The sequence below is a fragment of the Orcinus orca genome, chromosome 13 (assembly GCF_937001465.1).
Source record: "Orcinus orca chromosome 13, mOrcOrc1.1, whole genome shotgun sequence".
Lineage (NCBI taxonomy): Eukaryota > Metazoa > Chordata > Mammalia > Artiodactyla > Delphinidae > Orcinus > Orcinus orca.
In genome coordinates, this window is record NC_064571.1 from 52,172,429 (window position 1) to 52,191,822 (window position 19,394).

The 19,394-nt window shown below is 35.9% G+C and overlaps 1 protein-coding gene across 7 annotated transcripts in view; it reads right to left on the reverse strand.

Annotated features, from left to right (window-relative positions):
- The window catches only part of FOXN2 (forkhead box N2), a 60,070-nt gene that overhangs the window by 25,518 nt on the left and 15,158 nt on the right, over positions 1 to 19,394 (reverse strand). For 4 of the 7 annotated variants that reach the window (XM_049696250.1, XM_033419123.2, XM_004264971.4 and 1 more), the window contains exon 2: positions 7,021 to 7,571. In XM_049696250.1, the coding sequence (XP_049552207.1) occupies positions 7,021 to 7,557 (537 nt within the window). In that variant the 5' untranslated portion in view covers positions 7,558 to 7,571. Of the gene's footprint in view, positions 1 to 7,020; positions 7,572 to 12,858; positions 13,709 to 14,634; positions 15,023 to 19,394 lie in introns of those variants that run through there. The other 3 variants (XM_049696249.1, XM_033419120.2, XM_033419121.2) reach the window with 3 other exon arrangements.

The following is a 19,394-nucleotide window of genomic DNA, read 5'->3' on the forward strand; positions in this document are numbered from 1 at the left end:
TACCATGGCAGCACTTCCGTTCACTGGGTCTGTTCACAAACTATCAGTAACAAGATAAAATTATGTATTTGCTAATCTATGTTTCAGAGTCTAGAGCAAAAAACTTATTTGGAATCTAAGTCTCACTTAAAAACTTTGCTTCTTTATTAAGTTGTGCTTAGATAATGGAACACAAGTAATAAAGAGTTTTAGAAGTATTGTTTTAAAATAAATTTGCCTATTACAAGACACATTTTTTGTGCAATGGAAACAGGAAATGTGCATTCTCTCATGTACTATTTTGCATTTTGGAACTCTAAGGCTTCTGGACTTATTTGGTAAAGAACCACAGAAGCTTTTGAAGAAATGAGGAATATATATTAAGAATTGAACTTTAAAAAGATTTATCTTAATGGAAGTTGTAAAGAAAACTGGGAGAAGAAACAATGTTCCCTATTCCTGCAATGTTTTTATGTACCTGCCCTGTACATTTTAATAGTTTCCCCCCTTGACTACCTTTTTCAGTGGTTTTTAGAACCACTAAGTTTAAAAAGGGCATTATTCATAATTCTTGCTTATAGTGTGAACTTCTATGGTTGCTTGCATGACTTCCTTTCTTGGGATTTAGCTATTGAAGCAAATCACGACTACGAAAACGTAGAGACTAAAATTGTACTAAACCAGGCAAAACTTCTAATTTCATGTTTCCCAGTTAAAATCTCCATTAACTGTTTTAGTTTGGCTTTTACAAAAAGTTTGAAAAGCAGATTTAAGACTTCAGTGTTAACATTTAAAACATAAAAACAAATCAAAACAAAAAAACACCATGCCTAGTTTTTGTAATTTTAAAATTCTGAGACAGATAAATGCCAAGCCAAGATTTTTAGACCCATCTTTTGAGAGTGGTAACCATGGTATGGATGAGGGTAGGAAACTAATCAACAGCTATACCAGCTGGCTAGGTATCAATATCAATTTGTAGTTTGACCTGGACCTTTGTCAATCTTGTCTTCTTTTTTGAGATTACCATCTCTAGATAACAGCTTTCATCAGAAAAGTGCTTTCAAGGTTGCCAAATTCAGTTCCAGCATCTAATGGAAGTAAGTGTAACTTGCTTGCCTTTTGCTGACTGGAAGAGAAATACTGTCCTTTTGAGGCATTGATTCAAGAAGTATTTTATAAATTTTAAAAAAAGAAATTCACAAGCCTTCCCAATCCCACTTGAATGTATCACTTTCTGTCCGAACTTCAGACATTTAAGTAAAGTGATCCATTGATTTTCGTGAAGACCATCACCTACCAGTTCCTTCCCTCCCACCCCGACTTGTGGCAATAGCTGGCTAATTTTTATGCCAATGTATTACAATTTCTGTATTTATTCTCATATTCTTTATTAGCTCATAAGATAATTTCTTTCTCTTTATCACACTCTCCCTGAAATCTGGACTGTATGTTTTCCCAATCACTAACTTCCACTTCCTTAATTCCTTTCTTTCTCTAAAGATTCAAAAATGCTCAGGTTAATTATATAAATAATGCATACAATTAAAAATTAGGGACAAGAACAAATCCCTTTTGATCACTAACACAAATTATACCACACTAGACATATTGTTCTAGAACTTTACCACAATGAATATTCTTATATATTGAATGCATCTCTGTGTGCAAGTATGAGTTTTACTTAAGGGGAAAAATCAGAATCTGATCCACTAGATCAAAGGATACACACGTTTCTAATTCTAATAACTACTGCCAAGTTGCCCTCATGAATGGTCATACTAATTTACACTCCTATTAATGGTGAGAAACTATTGATATTGATTTATTAACCCATATCCTCAACTAATAAAACATTAAAAAATTTTGCAATCTAATGGGTAAAAACTGTTTTGTTCTTTGAATTTGTATGTCCCTGATTGCTAGAGAGGATGAACATCTCTGCATATGTTTATGGCCATGTGTATTTCCTCCTCTGTGAAGCCCCTGTTCATATTCTTCTCAATTTTCCTATCAGGCTTTCTTTTTCGTATTGGATTGTATGTGTTCCTTACATACAGCGGTGTGCTGCTGACTGTAAACATCCCCTATCCACTTCGCATTTAATGACATAATGTTGGTAGCTCGAAAGTGGCCACAATAGAAATAACCACTGTTCATATATTTTTTTAAAACTTTTTTTTTTTTTTCGGTATGCGGGCCTCTCACCGTTGTGGCCTCTCCCATTGCGGAGCACAGGCTCCGGACGCACAGGCTCAGCGGCCATGGCTCATGGGCCTAGCGGCTCTGCGGCATGCGGGATCTTCCCGGACCGGGGTACGAACCTGTGTCCCCTGCATCGGCAGGCGGACTATTAACCACTGCGCCACCAGGGAAGCCCCATATATTTTTAATTCTAATCTTTTGGCTGCTACTTGTGTCAATCACTTCTTAGCTCATCATTTTCAAGTTTCTTTTCTTATTTTTTTTTTGCAGCATTTGACACTGTCGCTCATTCACACTTAAACTGACTCTCCCTGGCTTCCATTATACCATACTTTTCCTAGACTCTTCTACTGAAAATCAACGCTGAAGGCTTTAAGCTTAGAGCTTTAATACCATAACATCACTACCATTCCTGTATCATATTTCTAAATATCTAGTAGACAGTTCCCCTTTTACATCCCATCATAAGCATAAACACAATAGGTCTAAAACTAGAAAAGAATTAAGGATACAGTTCAAAAAATAAAATCTAATAATGCACGGTGGAAAGGATACATCCAAAATTTCCAATGCTTTCAGTCATCTGAAAGGAAAGTTTGACTGGGGCAGGGGGATCTGCTTCCAAAATGGCTCACTCATATGGCTATTGGAAGGAGGCCTCATTTCCATGCCACAGGGGCCTCTCCACAGGGCTATTTAAGTGTCTGTATGATATAGCAGCTGACTTCCCATAGAGCTAATTAGCCAAGAATCCAAGATGGAAACCATAATGTCTTTTATAACCTGGATTCAAAAGGCACACTTCATCAGTTCCACAATATCCTCTTGGTTACACGAGTCAGCCCTATGCAGTATTGGAGGGGACTTCACAAGGGCACAAATACCAGAAGGTGGGGCTCATTTGGGGGCCATCTTGGAGGCTGGCTATAACAGAGACTGATCCTTTGAAATTGCTAAGGCTTTGTTTAATGGCCTAACCACATAGTTGGCCTCCATAAATGTTCCATGTGTAGTAGAGAATGTGTTACACAGCAATTTATTACATAGCAATAGATAACTAATAAGCTCCTTTAAGTTAGTTATAAGACGATGATGTGTCCAAATGTCTTGCTACCCAGGGTGTGTCCATGGATTAGAGGCATCAGGATGACCTGGGAGCCTGTTAGAAATGAAAGAGCCTCAGTACCCATCCTAGATTTGCTGAAGCAGAATCAGTATTTTAACAAGATTCCCAGATGATCAGTAGGTACAGTCAAGTTTGAACAGCACTATCCTATAAAATCCTTCAGTTACCAAAAAATATAAGTACTTATCCTTTTAACTTTTATTCTAAATAAGAATAGGAGATTTCTGCTACCACTTGGGGTATAGAAAGCCATAAAAGAACATCACTCCCAGCCTAACAAGAAAAAAACAGGACTTCCCTGGTGGCACAGTGCTTAAGAATCCGCCTGCCAATGCAGGGGATATGGGTTCGAGCCTGGACCAGGAAGATCCCCATGCTGCGGAGCAACTAAGCCCGTGCGCCACAACTACTGAGCCTGTGTTCTAGAGTCCGCGAGCCACAGCTACTGAGCCGGTGTGCCACAACTACTGAAGTCCGCAGGCCTAGAGCCCATGCTCCACAACAAGAGAAGCCACCACAATGAGAAGCCTGCGCACTGCAATGAAGAGTAGCCCCCGCTTGCTGCAACTAGAGAAAGACCATGTGTAGCAATGAAGACCCAACACAGCCAAAACTAAATTATAAAAAAATTAATTTTTTTAAAAAACAAAATAGCCTACATAACCATAATTTTTTATGAGCCTATCTGAGATCTAAGGCTGCAAGACAACAGAAATACTTGAATTTTGAAGTATGACAGGTCCTGTGAGGAGAGACAAAACATATGAACAGTTTCACATTTGGTAGGCCATGGAAGAAGTGGTAGTCACAATAAAAGGCAAGAAAAAAAAATACTCAAAACTGTAGGCAGGCAGGAGACCGAAGGAAGACACCCTTGGAGACGGAGATAGATGTGCAGAACCTACCACGGTCTGAGGTTGGAGCAAAGATATCAGGCAAAGCCCATTCATGCTCCAGGCCCTGAATGAGCATAAGGTGAGATCAGGTGTCACTGTGGCAGAGGCACAAAACCTGCCTAAACCCTGGACAAAGCTCCATACCAAGCAAAAGCAGTCTGCCATTGAGAAAGAGGCAAAGTATACTCCTCACCCCAGTCCCCGGGAAAGGATGGCTGCTGTTTGGAGAAAAGTACAAAACCCAGCTATCTTCACATTTTACTGACACTAGGCAATGTATTCAATACTACATGCCATTAGAAGGGCAGGAAATCTGTTCATGCCCAAATCCTTCAAAGATACAAAGCAGAGATCTGCTGCTGCTGGGAAATGGTCACTCACTTGAACCTAGAACTTCCCACTGATATTAGGCAACATCTACCCACCATGATGGGAATGAGAAAGAAATTGGCCTGAGTGCTGGAACAGTGCTGTCCAGTAGGAATTTATACAATGACAGAAATATCCTATTTTGTGCTATCCAATATGCCAACCACTAGGCATATGTAGGTAATTGGCTATTGATGAGTGCAGCTCTAGACTCCACTCTGAGTAAATGGGAGAGACTGTCCACTCGTGGAGGAGACAAGGAAAGTCCCACTCTTGAGGCACAGGTGTACAGAGTCTGATTAAGACTAAAACTGGAGCAGAAGAACCAAGAAACCCACCCTGTTCACACTAAGAACTTTGCACCAAGTAACAAGCAAGAGCAATCTATTGCTAAGGAAGGGGCAAGAGTACAGAGAGAAATATTCAACTCCTCTCACCTCTAAATGTGTCACAAACTGAAAGATGGAGTTGGAGCAGAAATGCTGAGAAACATCACCTGACATTGCAGGCCGCACACTAAGTACAAAGTGTCAACAGTCCATCTCTGTAGGAATGTGAAGACTATGGTACACTGAAGGTAACTATGACAACCACAAAACCCAAACCCAGCTCAATTATTTACTAGATTGACCAATACCTGTTCATACTAACAATGTGACAGAAGTAGAGGAATATCTATTTCTGGATCGAAATATTATTTACCTCAGTCTCTACCATTCTTTAACAAGCAATGGCTGCCACTTAATCCAAAATTATGCAACACACAAAAGCAGGAGATAAAACAATCAACAAAACCAGACCCGGAGATGGACCAGATATTGAAGTTACCAGACAAACACTATAACTATGATTAATATGCTTAAAGATCTAGCAGGAAATTTTAACAAAAATATGGCGATTATTTTTTAAAAGGCAAATGAAAATACTTAAAAAATATGAAGACAACTTTATCAGGCTAATCAGCAGAATGAACACAATAGAGGAAAGAATAAAACTACAGAAAGATCGGGAGATTGGGACTGACATATATACACTAACATGTATAAAATAGATAACTAATAAGAACCTGCTGTATAAAAAATAAAATAAATAAAATTCAAATATTCAAAAAAAACCCCCACAAACTATAGAAGGATCAATAGAAATTATCCAAACTGAAACAAAGAAAGAAAAGAGTAGGAAGAGGGACAGAGCAACCAAGAGGTGAGACAATAGCAAATGGTCTAATATATTTTTACTTGGAGCCCAGAAGTAGATGGTGAACCACAAGAAATATCTGAAGAGATAATGAAGAAAAAAAATTCTAAGTTTAATGAATGACAACAAACCACAGATCCAAGAACCTCTGAGAAACCAATGCAGGATAAAAATAAAGAAAAACACACCTAGGCACATCATAGTCAAACTGCTAAAAAGTAGTGATAAAGAGAAAAATCTTGAAGACAGATAGTAAGAAAAAAAATTACAAACAGAACAACAAAGATAAGAATCGTAACAGACCTCTCTTCAGAAACTATGCAAGCCAGAAGAGAGTAAAGTCTTTAAAGTACTTAAAAAAAACCTGTCAACCTAGAATTCCATACCCATCCTCCACAAAAAGGTTAAAAAAATACTTCATTGCTAGTAGACCCAAACTATAAGAAATGTTAAAATCAACTTCTTGGGAAAAAGGAATTGATCCAGATAGGGCATCAGGATTAGTCAACTTTTTCTGTAAAAGGCCAGATAATAAGTGAATTAAAATTATTTGAAGGTAGACTGTGATAAATTAAAAATATATACTGAAAACTGTATAGCAACAAGTTAAAAAAAAAAGAGTAGCTAGTAAGCCAATAGAAGAGAGAAAACTGAATCATAAAAAAATACTCAATTGACAAAAAGGCAGGAAAAGTGGAGAAAAGGAAAAAAGAACAGATACAGCAAATAGAAAAAAAATAATGTAATGACAGATTTAAATCCAACCATATCAGTTACATTAATGTAAATGATCCACACTCCAGTTATAAGGCAGAGATGGTCACAGTGAATAAATAAGAATAATACATAAATACAGTGACAAGAACATTACAGAAACTAAGAATAGAAAGTTAGAACATTAAAAAAACTAATCATAACTGAATCACTTCGCTGTACACCTGAAACTAACACAACACTGTAAATTAACTATACTTCAATTATTAAAAATGTTTAAAAAAGAGAGAAAATAATAATAAATAAACCCTAATTTATGTACCTATAGTAGACTGAAAATAATTCTAGGTTTATATCAATACTGAAGAAATTTTAAAACTTCTCAAATGAAAGCAAATGGTGAATATAATTAACCTCAAGCTGAAGTAATCTGATTGACTATTTTTTGTCTTCCTTTGATTTCCTCATATGTTACGATCTCCATGTTAATTCTCCCCCACCTCCCTAAATATAGCAATGTTCATAAACACTGACCTTGCCATGGCTTCTTTCCACTTTCTGAAAACATTTATTCAGGGACAGATTATGTCGAACAGAATTCTTCCAGCCTGTTGGTGCGGTTGCAAAATATGGGAAGCGGTTCAGTATCCAGCTATAAATTTCTTTGACAGGCAAACATTTATTTGGAGACTGTTCAATAGCCATATAAATGAGAAGACTAAAGGAGTATGGGGGTTTTGAAGTTGCTGATTTTTTTTCTGGGTTCTGATAGCACGACGGTCCTAAGGATGGCACATCATCTCCCTCTATGTCATACAATGGACTAACAATTGGAAGACCCTCACTTCCAAAGCTGAAGTTTGTTAGGAGATTAGTACTTTCGTGAAGCCAGTTCAAGTTTGTGAGTTCATCATCTGCTGACTCACTGTTCACTAGAGTGGCCTTTGGCCTGGCAGCATCAACAGCTTCAGGCAAGCTTCCCATTTTGTAAATCTGGCTTAATCCTGCAACCTTTTCAGCTCCTGGAGTTTCAGCTCTCTTTTCTGGAGTCATTCCAATTATTGGACCCATTTACTCTTACAGTTCTGCAACAAAAGAAACAATTATCAGTCAATGTAATACTTAAGATTCGTAAACTCATGGAAGAAGGAAACATATTTAAATATCCCCAAATCAGAGAAATTTTGCAATCAATATCCCACATAATATTTAAGCACAATATTTGTATAACAAAGATGCTAAAGGTTACTATACAAGGAACAGAACTTATTTCATGTTATTTGAAATGACTACAAATAAAATGCAGCACTATAGCACAATATGTACAGGTGATATTAACAGAATTAAATAATGTATTTTGAATACTTATTAAAGTCCCTAGGCTTTAGTAACTGCCTAATAATGTTTGCTATTATTAAAAATGAACAATTATTTCTTTGAATTATAAAACTATAATTTATTCATCTTATGGATCTATGACTTCACTGTAATTAACAGTCATACATATGGCTCAATACAAACAATAACCAAATTTAAAATAAAGCTCAAATAATAATTCCAAATAAACCCTTTCCTCAAATCTGAAATACTTACCATAAATAATTTCGAATATTTTTATAGTATATCATACTAAAAAGATAACATTCCTTAGTAACAAACTAAATTCGTTACTAGCAAAATTATATTTACTATAAATTTATTATTTATTTGTAAATTCCAGTATTTTTTTTTTTGCGGTACGCAGGCCTCTCACTGTTGTGGCCTCTCCCGTCGCGAAGCACAGGCTCCGGACGCGCAGGCTCAGCGGCCATGGCTCACGGGCCCAGCCGCTCCGCGGCATGTGGGATCTTCCCGGACCGGGGCACGAACCCGTGTCCCTTGCATCGGCGGACGGACTCTCCAACCACTGCGCCACCAGGGAAGCCCCAGCTTACATATTTTATTATAGAGAAATAGCTAAGTAAAAGCACATCTATTTAATATTTAGTAGTCGTTAAAAATGACTGTCTTGAAGATGGTGAAGTAAACAAAAAAGCTTATTAAAAACTGGTGAAAAAGTAGGAAATATACAAAAAGCTAACAGTGCCTTATATTAGTAACTTGGTAATTTTTTTCTGTTATATTTTCCGGTTTTTCTTTAAGGTGTTTATTATTTTTATAGTTTAAAGTTAAAACAATATACTCAAGGGGGAAAAGACTGTGTTAGACTATTTTTTAGTTGTACTATTTCCATTTCACAAGAAACAAAATCACAAAAAGGTCACAGACTGATCAAAGACCTCTAGTCAAAAACAGAAGCCACCTCTCATTCTTAGTACAGTTTATTTTGTTATTAAGCTTTTCTGTAACACAAATTAGTTCACTGGTAAGTAGGGGAAAGATTTTAGTACAATGTGAAAGTCACACTGGTTTGTACATGATTTTTCCCAGCCTATGTCTTTGCACTACTAAATAATAAGAGCTGAACCCCAAACAAGCTAACACAGTGGAAAGCAGCAAGCTGCTGAAAATACAGTACTGTACGCAATTCTCATTCAACCCATGTTCTTCCTCTTGGCACAGCCTGGTCACACGCATTGTCTTGAAAATACTTAATGAAGTCTTCTCTGCAAATCTTTATGCATTTCACTCTGGCCTCCATAACCCTGTAGCTTCAACCCTTCCTTGCACACCCTTCCACCAGGCTACCTTCATCTCTTGTTTTTTAACCTTAAGTCAACTGTAGTATTTCTTTATATGTAACAGAGTTAATATATCTTTTTAAATATTCTAGTATTCTTATTAAGACTTATTTTTATTAGTGTTCTGATTACAAAGCTTTGCATGTTTTGGGTGCGACCCATCAGCTGTGCACAATTTCAGTGTTCTCAGAAATACATAATATGTAACATTACAACAGAAAGGTCTGTATATTTTACACCAAAATCAAGAAAACTTTTAGTTTTAAATTTTTATGAAACTACTTCTTAAAATGAACTGAAAGCATTCGATAGCAGATAATTAATAATGTGCATGGAAGTTTGCTTCACAAAGCAAAATAAGTAAAGAAATAAAAGGAAATCTGGGCTACTGATGTATTGATAACACTTCCTTTTAGTAATCTTTTAAGAACAATACTTCAACAAACCAAATTTAACTGTTACACATAATAAATGTCACTCAAAATAGGCACTTAAGGCCTAGAAAATAAAATGTGGGATATGAAAATGTATCCTAATTTCTTAGGTGTATAAATAACATAACCCAAATAATGAATACATCCACTACAAATAGATTTCCAAAACCAAGACATTGGTACAAAAAAAAGGCATGTAAATGTACAAGACGATTTAGCAAAGTACACATTTGTGTTAAGACTCCAAATCTACATTTCAGGGAAGGACAGAATTACCTCTCACAAGGAGAATTTTCAAAGTGGAGAGTTCAAATAAACCCAGTACAATCACTCTGGAGCCCCTGTCTAGAGCTTCACTGTATGACGGCCATGGCAGCATCTTGAGAAGACAGCTCAGGATTAAAATGCACCATTTTTTCCCACAGCTATGCAGCTCATGCATCTCCACAGCTGTCCAACAGAGAACTGCATGTCTGCATATTATGTTCAATGCTACAATGACACTCAACTCCAGGGCAAGAAAAACATAATAAGATTCCATATTGGAATTCTCACATCACTTCTCAAAAGGTTAGAGGAGAGCACTTTTGCTTAGGTTTGTGTTAACACTGGTCTGAGAGGAAATGCTTGACAGAGAGTAAGTAAGAGAAGGGAAACTAAGGCAGAGAATTTTCAGTGTCATCTAAGGTACAAGGTGCCAAATTACAAGGTATTAGAGGTGTCACAGTGATACCTTTTTTTAACCCGAAATAACTAAGGAACCTCCTAAACACAAAATGTTGGTTAAAACCACATAGATTTTATGACTTAATTTATCCACATTTTTAATTGATTGTATCAGATTAAGCAAATTTTTCCTTTATAGTTAGAATCCTTAAATATTATATTATTTAGCCCTCTAAGTTTTTCACACATCATGTAAAATTGAGTTGTACTGAAACTTGTTTTTCCCCCCACCAAATTCATTAACATTATTGCAGCAGTAATTCATTCTTTTTACAGATGACTTATATTCTACTTTATGAACATACCACAATTTATTATACTCTTAAAAACATTTATTTATGTTTATGTTTGGGGCTATTACAAGTAGTATTGTTATGGACATCCTTGTTCATATCCCTTGGAACACAACTGTAAATAAATTTTCTGAAATTCTAAAAGCAGAATATATGTGAAGGAGTGGACTTATTGGGTCACAGAGTATTCTTTTCTTCAATTTTAACTGATAATGACAAATTGCTACCAGGATTGTATGTGTATTTTGTTTGCTCCATGTACTCATCAAAAAAATTTTTTTTGCCAACCTGATGACTATGAAATTGTAACTCCTTGTGGTTTAATTTGCATCTCCCATATAAGTAATGGGGTTGAATATCTCTTCATATACAAAAGAAACATAAAAGTCAAGTATATATATATGGCAAACATATATATATATATATTTGCCATTTAGATTCCCTCTTCTATTAAGTGTCTGTTGAAGTCATTTGTATTGTTTGGATACCAATCCTTATATGTGATGCAAATATCTTTCCCTATTTAGGTGGCTTGTCTTTTTATTAGTTGCCTATTAATGAAAAAGTTCTTAACTTTAATAGGGTGGATTAACCCTTTTCTTTATGGTTACCATAGTTTGTTTCTCATTTAAGAATTCCTTCTGGGGACTTCCTTGGTGGCGCAGTGGTTAAGAATCCGCCTGCCAGTGCAGGGGACACGGGTTCAAGCACTGGTCCGGGAAGATCCCACATGCCACGGAACAACTAAGCCCCTGCACCACAACTACTGAGCCTGAGCTCTAGAGCCCACGAGCCATAACTACTCAGCCCACGTGCCACAACTACTGAAGCCTGCATGCCTAGAGCCCATGCTCCGCAACAAGAGAAGCCACCGCGATGAGAAGCCCGCGCACTGCAATGAATAGTAGCCCCCGCTCACCGCAACTAGAGAAAGCCCACACGCAGCAACGAAGACCCAACACAGCCAAAAATAAATAAATAAAATTTATTAAAAAAAAAAATAATTCCTTCTGTACACCAAATTCATAGAGCCTTTATCCCATACTGTCTTCTAAATGTATTATAGTTTTTACCTTTCACATTAGGTCTTCAATTCATAAAAAAAGTTATGTATGTATTTTTTACTCAATTTCATTTTTTTACATATGGATACACATCTGTTCCAGCATTATTTGTTAAAAATTTTCTCTTTCCTGCTGGAAGAACCAATTCATCATTGGCCCTTAGCATCTCTAACATTCTCACCAGGTATGCCAAGACTGAAAGGTCTTTATGTGGGCCATTTCTCAGGGTTGTGTTTGCCACAAACAAAATTGAGGGATGACCTAACATCTCCCAGACAAAGGGCAGTCCAAGCTCCATTAACATTTCTTCTTTCATACATGAGTTATTTAGAAGAATATATCATAATTTCCATGTGATTTTTCTTCTTACTGATTTCTAACTTAAATGAATTGATCTATAGGATATGAATCCTTTGAAATCTGTTGAAACTTACTAGATGGTCCAGTATGTGGTTGATTTTCATGATGATTCAGCTGATGTTTCCACAGTGACTGGGTGCAATATATGTCCGTTAGATCATGCTTGTTAATTACATTAAGTTTTCTATATTCCTGATTTTTTTTTTTTTTTGGTCTGCTCTCTTTACCAATTAATGAGGAAGATATATTACAATCTCCCACTATACTGGTGAAATTTATCAATTTTTCCTGGTAGTTCTATTAATTTTTGCTTTATTTGTGGTTTTGGTTATTAGTTGCATACAATTAAAACTTCTAAACATTCATGGCGAAATGAAACATTTACCATTACTTATCAAGTCTTCCTCTCCCGTTGCGGAGCACAGGCTCCGGACACGCAGGCTCAACGGCCATGGCTCACGGGCCCAGTCGCTCTGCGGCATGTGGGATCTTCCCGGACCGGGGCACGAATCCGTGTCCCCTGCATCGGCAGGCGGACTCTCAACCAATGCGCCACCAGGGAAGCCCATTACCATAACATTTTTATCACACATACTCATCAAAATCCAAAGTTACTTTTAATCTTCTCCTGAGTAACAAAAAGATCTTTTGGATACTAGCTCCAATCACCTCTCCCCAGTTTATAAAATAAACTGACAATTAGTAAATAACTAAAACAACTGCTATTTCAGTTTTTTTAATCCCATAAGACACTATTATTATTGTTTATACAGTTTTTAAAAAATTAACTTACACTTTATTAACATACACTTACCACTGTCTTTGATCATCATTCCTTTTTGAATCTCAGACTTTCAATGACCACTTTCCTTCTACTTAAAATGGTCTGCTAGGGGGATGGGGGAGCGATGGAGTGGGAGTTTGGGGTTAGCAGAGGCAAAGTATTATATACAGAATGGATAAACAACAAGGTCCTACTATATAGCACAGGGAACTATATTCAATATCCTGTGATAAACCATAATGGAAAAGAATATGAAAAAGAATACATGTAACTGAATCACTTTGCTAAAAAGGAGAAATTAACACAACACTGTAAATCAACTATACTTCAGTTAAAAAAAAAAGTGGTCTGCTAGTGAACTTTCGGATTTCTCTGAGCATGTCTTTATTTTGCCCTTGTTCTTGAAAGTTATTTTTTGCTAGCTATAGAATTCTGGGTTGAACTAGAGCAGGTCACAGCTTCTAGATTTATTTTCACTGAGTACATCATTTCATGATCTCTATTTCCATTATTGTTATTGAAACCTGATAACCCTTTGAAAGTGTTCTGTGTTTTCTCTTAAAAATTTCCCCTTTATTAACCTCTTTTATATTTTCCACTTTATTGTCTCTCTGTACTGCATTCTGAATCTCTTCAGGTTTATCTTTTTTTTAAAATGATATAATCGGAATGTTTATTTAAATTTATTTATTTAAATTCATTTAAATTTATTTACTTATTTATTTAATTTTTGGCTGCGTTGGGTCCTCGTTGCTGTGCAGGCTTTCTCTTGTTGCAGCGAGCAGGGGCTACTCTTAGTTGCGGTGCACAGGCTTCTCATTGCAGTGGCTTCTCTTATTGTGGAACACGGGCTCTAGGCACGCAGGCTTCAGTAGTTGTGGCTCGTCCATTTGTAGGTCTGATTCTACTGATTCTCTTACATTGTGCCCTGTTTCCTTAGATGGCTTGTAAATTTTTATTTTAAGCAACTCATTTTCATTATAACTTTACCAACAGGAATTCTTTGACAATGATGATTTGTGCTGCTTCTGTCAGGCCCCTGGGAGTAGTAACAATCCAGGATCATTTAAAATTCTTATAACAGAATTCAAATGCGAAGTATAGAAAGTGAGGAAGTGGAAAAAGGTAAGAAAAGCAAAGAGAGAAAAGAATAGGGCAGAGGGGACTTCCCTGGTGGTCCAGTGGTTAAGAATCCGCCTTCCAATGCAGGGGATGCGGGTTCAATCCCTGGTCAGGGAACTAAGATCCCATATACCACGGGGCAACTAAGCCTGTGTGCCACAACTGGAGAGCCTGTGTGCTGCAACTACAGAGTCCATGTGCTCTGGAACCCACGTGCCACAATTAGAGAGAAGCCTGCTCGCCGCAACGAAGGATCCCCCATGCTGCAACGAAGACCCAAAGTAGCCAAAAATAAATAAATATTAAAACAAAACAAAACAAACAAAAAATAAAATAAAATTCTTAGCTTGAGGTCTAGTGTGAATTCAGGCTGCAAACCAGTGTGAGGGCTGGTTTGTGGTAACAAATTTTCAGTAGAGATTTTTTATTTTTCCTGTTAGCAGCAATATTATAGAAAGATAATTTTCTTTGTTAGGAAAGAATTTCTAGATCACTCTTACACCTAGAAGGTATATACCCCTATGGAAAAAGGGTTATTACTGGAGAAGACTGCTAAATGTTTTACTCTGGTGGCTCTGGGCTTTGCTTCCTGATCCCTGAGCCCCCAAAAGGCCAGGAAAACAGAAGCTCACTTGATTTGGTAAATACCCTCAAGGCAATAGCCAGCTTCAGTACTCAGCTTACCTCACTGGGTTTCCAATTAGTGTTCAGTCTAAATATTCTTTACTTTTGTGCCAGAGCACTGATGCATTTTGTCCAGCATTTTAGGTTGTTTTCAGCAGAAAGACTAGTCCGGGTACTTAGTTCCCCATGCCTCTGGAAACGGATGTTTACATTAGTTTCTGATGGCAATATCTCTAAAGAACATTATCCCATATTTTAGAGCACTGGTTCTTCTCTAACTTACATTACACCGTATTTTAGAGCACTGGTTCTTAAGTTTCTTCTGCCTCCACACACTTGAGGAATTTCACTTACTCCTATCACTAAGAGTTGCTTGTTATGACAGTGATTCCCAACTGGCAGTAGGTAGAAGACATTTCCTTGGAGGTGAAAGGTGGTAATCAAAAATTGTGAGTACATTTTTTTTTTCTTTTTTTAAAAATTTATTTATTTTATTTATTTTTGGCTGCATTGGGTCTTTGTTGATGCGCTGGCTGCGGTGAACAGGGGCTACTGTTCGTTGCTGTGCGCGGGCTTCCCATTGCGGTGGCTTCTCTTGCTTCAGAGCACGGGCTCTAGGTGCGCGGGCTTAGTAGCTGTGGCGAGTAGGCTCAGTAGTTGTGGCTTGCGGGCTCTAGAGCGCAGGCTCAGTAGCTGTAGCGCACGGGCTTAGTTGCTCCGCGGCATGTGGGATCTTCCTGGACCAGGGATCGAACCCGTGTCCCCTGCATTGGCAGGCGGATTTCCAACCACTGCGCCACCAGGGAAGCCCCTATGAGTACATTTTTTTTTCAAGAGGTTACTTCTTCTCATCCCTTTAAAAAATCATACTTTAAATATAGGAAAGGTATTTTAACCCCTTAACTATGATTCAGGCTATTATAAACAAAGATTTGGTAAAGAATAATACTTATAGGGATTGCTCAAGTATATAGGACTATTTGCCACTTTCTCAGTGTTTCTCAATAAGTGTGTGCCATGGATAAACTCTGGGGGCCACAAGTTTTGCAAATTTTCATTTTGTGTTTTCATTTCAATAACAATATAAAGAAAAAAACGAAAGACTTAAAAATAAACTTACTTCAGAAACTAAAGTCAGTGATTCTAAAAATGGGATATATAATTATTTTCTTTAAAAGGGATCCATATATTATTCCAGTTACAAATACTGCTTCACACTCAAAGGTCTCACATTTGCTATGCTTGAGTTACTGGATTAATCTTCCTAGTTCTATATCCTAGTCCTCAGTTGTACTGTAGTCACTGTACCTGATTATACAGGTATATGATCCCTTACTTAAAATCCTTGAGGGCAGATATATTTCAGAATTCAGAATATTCTGGATGTTAGAAAGGGACTACAATGCACATGTGATATGTTATACAGTGTGTCAGTGAGGTCTGAGGCAGGACCCCATAATAAAAATGTTAATGTTTCTGCAGAAAAATGTATATTCACAGTAAGAAGGGAGTAAATAAAGACCATCAATAGTCTTATATCAGTTCAGATCATGTTTTAACACTACATGGGTTAAGAGAAAACTTTTGGCTTTCGGAGCACTTTGGATTTCTAAAACATGGAAATACAATTATAGAAGCATTATCTGCTATAGACTGGAAATCCAGATAAATTTCATTAGAATTTCATATAAGATATGATAATGCACCTTAAGGTGCATGAATTTAATGCATCAACTTTGTAATTTTTTTCCCCAAATACTTAGGAACCCCTTTTTGTCTACTTGTAGTTTAATAGTTGAGGATACAGAATAAGCAATTTCCTGACAACCAGAAAATGTATTATATTATAAATTCTAAAATGTCTGAAGTATCTAAATGTATATAGGAATTTAAAATATATTCCAAAACTAACATATAAGCTATATTGGATTATGATTATAATATCTCTACATCTGGTAATGTGGATAAAAGATAGAAAAAGCGAAGTATAAGAGATACACTATTCAGAATAATCTCTCCTTGTCCTTTTCTAAGATGCTTCAAGAAGAAACCTTTTACTCCTACTACACTCATGGCTCCGTTGTCATAGGTGTTAGATTCTATGGTAAAACAGTGTACAACTATAAAATGAAAGGCTTCTTCCTTGAGAAAGGAATATATATATGTAATACTAGAAGGTACTAAACAGAAGGTTGGGGAGGCAGTACATTTGAAGTTAAAATTGTGAAAGATAAGGCAATTTCATATTATAAAGTCATAAAAGTGAAATCTAAATCATTATTATTAACATTAGAATCACATCTGGTGGCAGTGAAGCAGAGGGTTAAAGAGCATGAGCTGTGAACAGATATTGCCTGGGTTCAAATTCCAGGTCTGCCATTCAACAGGCTATAAGACCTATCAACGAAGAATTCTAACAGTACCTACTTTCATAAGATTGTTAGTACAAATTAAATGAGAATAAATATAAAGGACTCAGAACAAACGTAGAGAGTAAGTACACAATAAATACTAGCTATAGAGATGGTAATTATTATTACTGTTATTAATTTTAAAATTATTATTAGCTTTCTTCCTAAAGTAGTAGATTTATATATGTTATATCTCTCGAATACAAAAAAATGAGGGTATAAAATCAGTAACTATACTTTGTGTTTTGAAGAAATTAAAAAAAAATTCTAGTATTAAGGATGGGCCTCCTTTATGACCAGTGACACCCTCTGGTGAGGCAGAAATTAGGACTTCTCAGAAGAGTGCTGCAATAGCAGTTTCATCATTTTCTTTATGATGCGACTTTCACTTCCTTATTCTGTTTCCATGAACTTTATGTATGTCAGTCTTTTACCAATCATACCACATGACAGAACCTTTCTTTAAATCTTTCTAGTTTAATAATCTAAAAGCATTTAAACCATATAAACTTTCAGAACTTTTTTTAGTTTTTTGTTATTAATGGCCCCAAAAGATTTTAAGTTCATTTATTAACAGCTGCCTAATGCTAACATTCTAACAAAAGAATTTATATAAAAAAAATAACTACATTACCTCTGAAATAAAATATGTTGAGTTTTCACTAGTAATGACATTCTCAATAACAAAAAGATACAGTGGCAAATATAATGCTATAATCAAAACAGGACAGGAATATAAATATCTACATATATAGTTATATTTATTTGTATCTGACTAGTTCAGAATCTATCATGAATCTACCGAATTCTTACCAAGTTAAAATATTCAAAATAATTTCTTTAAGATATTACTTATATTACTTATACTGTAAATTTCAGGATAACATCTATAGTACCTTAAAAATAGACTCATGTATATAAAATTTAACAACCCAAAAAAATCAGGCTCTCAGTCCAGCAATTCTCATGAACATAAAAGTTTTTTAATGTATACCTTAGTAATATAAATCCATAGCAAATAAGAAATAATTGCAATTAATTCAGTTCTACTGTGTTTAATACTTTTAAAAAGTGCTTTTCAAATTATATTATTGAATTTCATGTTATACTTTTCAACTTTAATTACGTTTTTATCTTACCTGTATCATAGTTCTTAAGAACCCTAAATCCGTAAGTTATTGTTTGCAAGATACTTTTTTAATTGTTACAAATTTAGATTTAATCCATAATATTATTTAAGAATTCATTTTAGGAAATGAAAAATAGCACTGAAAAAAGACATCAAAATAAAATAATAGTTAATTTTTGATATCCCAAAGGAAATTTATTCCAATTTATTTCTTCCCTGCACCCTTGAGCCAATCATTGAATATTTCTGTCCTCATTACACAGAAAGGATAAATGAGGAAAATCAATTTTGCTGTTTCTAAAAAAATTTTACTACACTGGACTAAAAAGGAAGCATGCCATCTGTTATGTTCTACTAGAACTGGAAAGAAGTTGAAACCAGCTCTTGAGCAATCGTACTGAGAAGCCCCGAAGAAGACTTAAAGCACGGGATGATTAATCTGGAACTATGTGGCAGCATCTGACCTACAGATACAGTTGTTTCTCACCGTCTTCACCCTACTAGTCTAGCTTCCTATTTAAAATCAGTCTCATTATAAATACTTTAAACATCTAAATTCCTGAAGCATGTGACAAATGAGTATGATATTTGGTTGTATTTAATTATACATATTTACAATTTCTAATTATGCTTTTTTACATGGTCTTAAGACATCTGGAAACTTTATTTCTATTGACTTGCTATTTTACCTCTCACCAAGAACTTAATGTCATCAGTAAATTAAACAATCTTAGAAGTGTGAAAAGAGTAACCCGAGAGCAGGCCCCTTCTCAGATTTGTGGCTTTCCCATCCAATCACTTTAAAGTAACCAATATAAAAAACCATTTGACAGGCTAAGACAACCCTAGCAAGGGGAAATAGGCTGTCATTCACTTAGCTCACATGACTAAACAATGTTTTCCATAGGAAAAAAAAATCTACTACAGAGTTAAGGCATACACAGAAATCGAAAATGTTTGTGAATTTTATCAGAACTGCCTGGCAATTACTTCAATTCTTTACTGTAATTTAAGCTTTGTCTCTGATTAAGATTTACGATATAATAAAAGGAATTTCCATCTAATTTCCCGCTCCTTTCCTCACCTGCACCTCCTTAGGAATAAACCATTTTTATTAATTAATTATAAAACATACCATAACTCAAGACTGGAAGCCACAGTATTATATTTCCTAGATTTATTCAGCAGTATAATAAGCTTATAATAAGCTCAACATAAAATATTTTAGCGGGCTTCCCTGGTGGCGCAGTGGCTGAGAGTCCGCCTGCCGATGCAGGGGA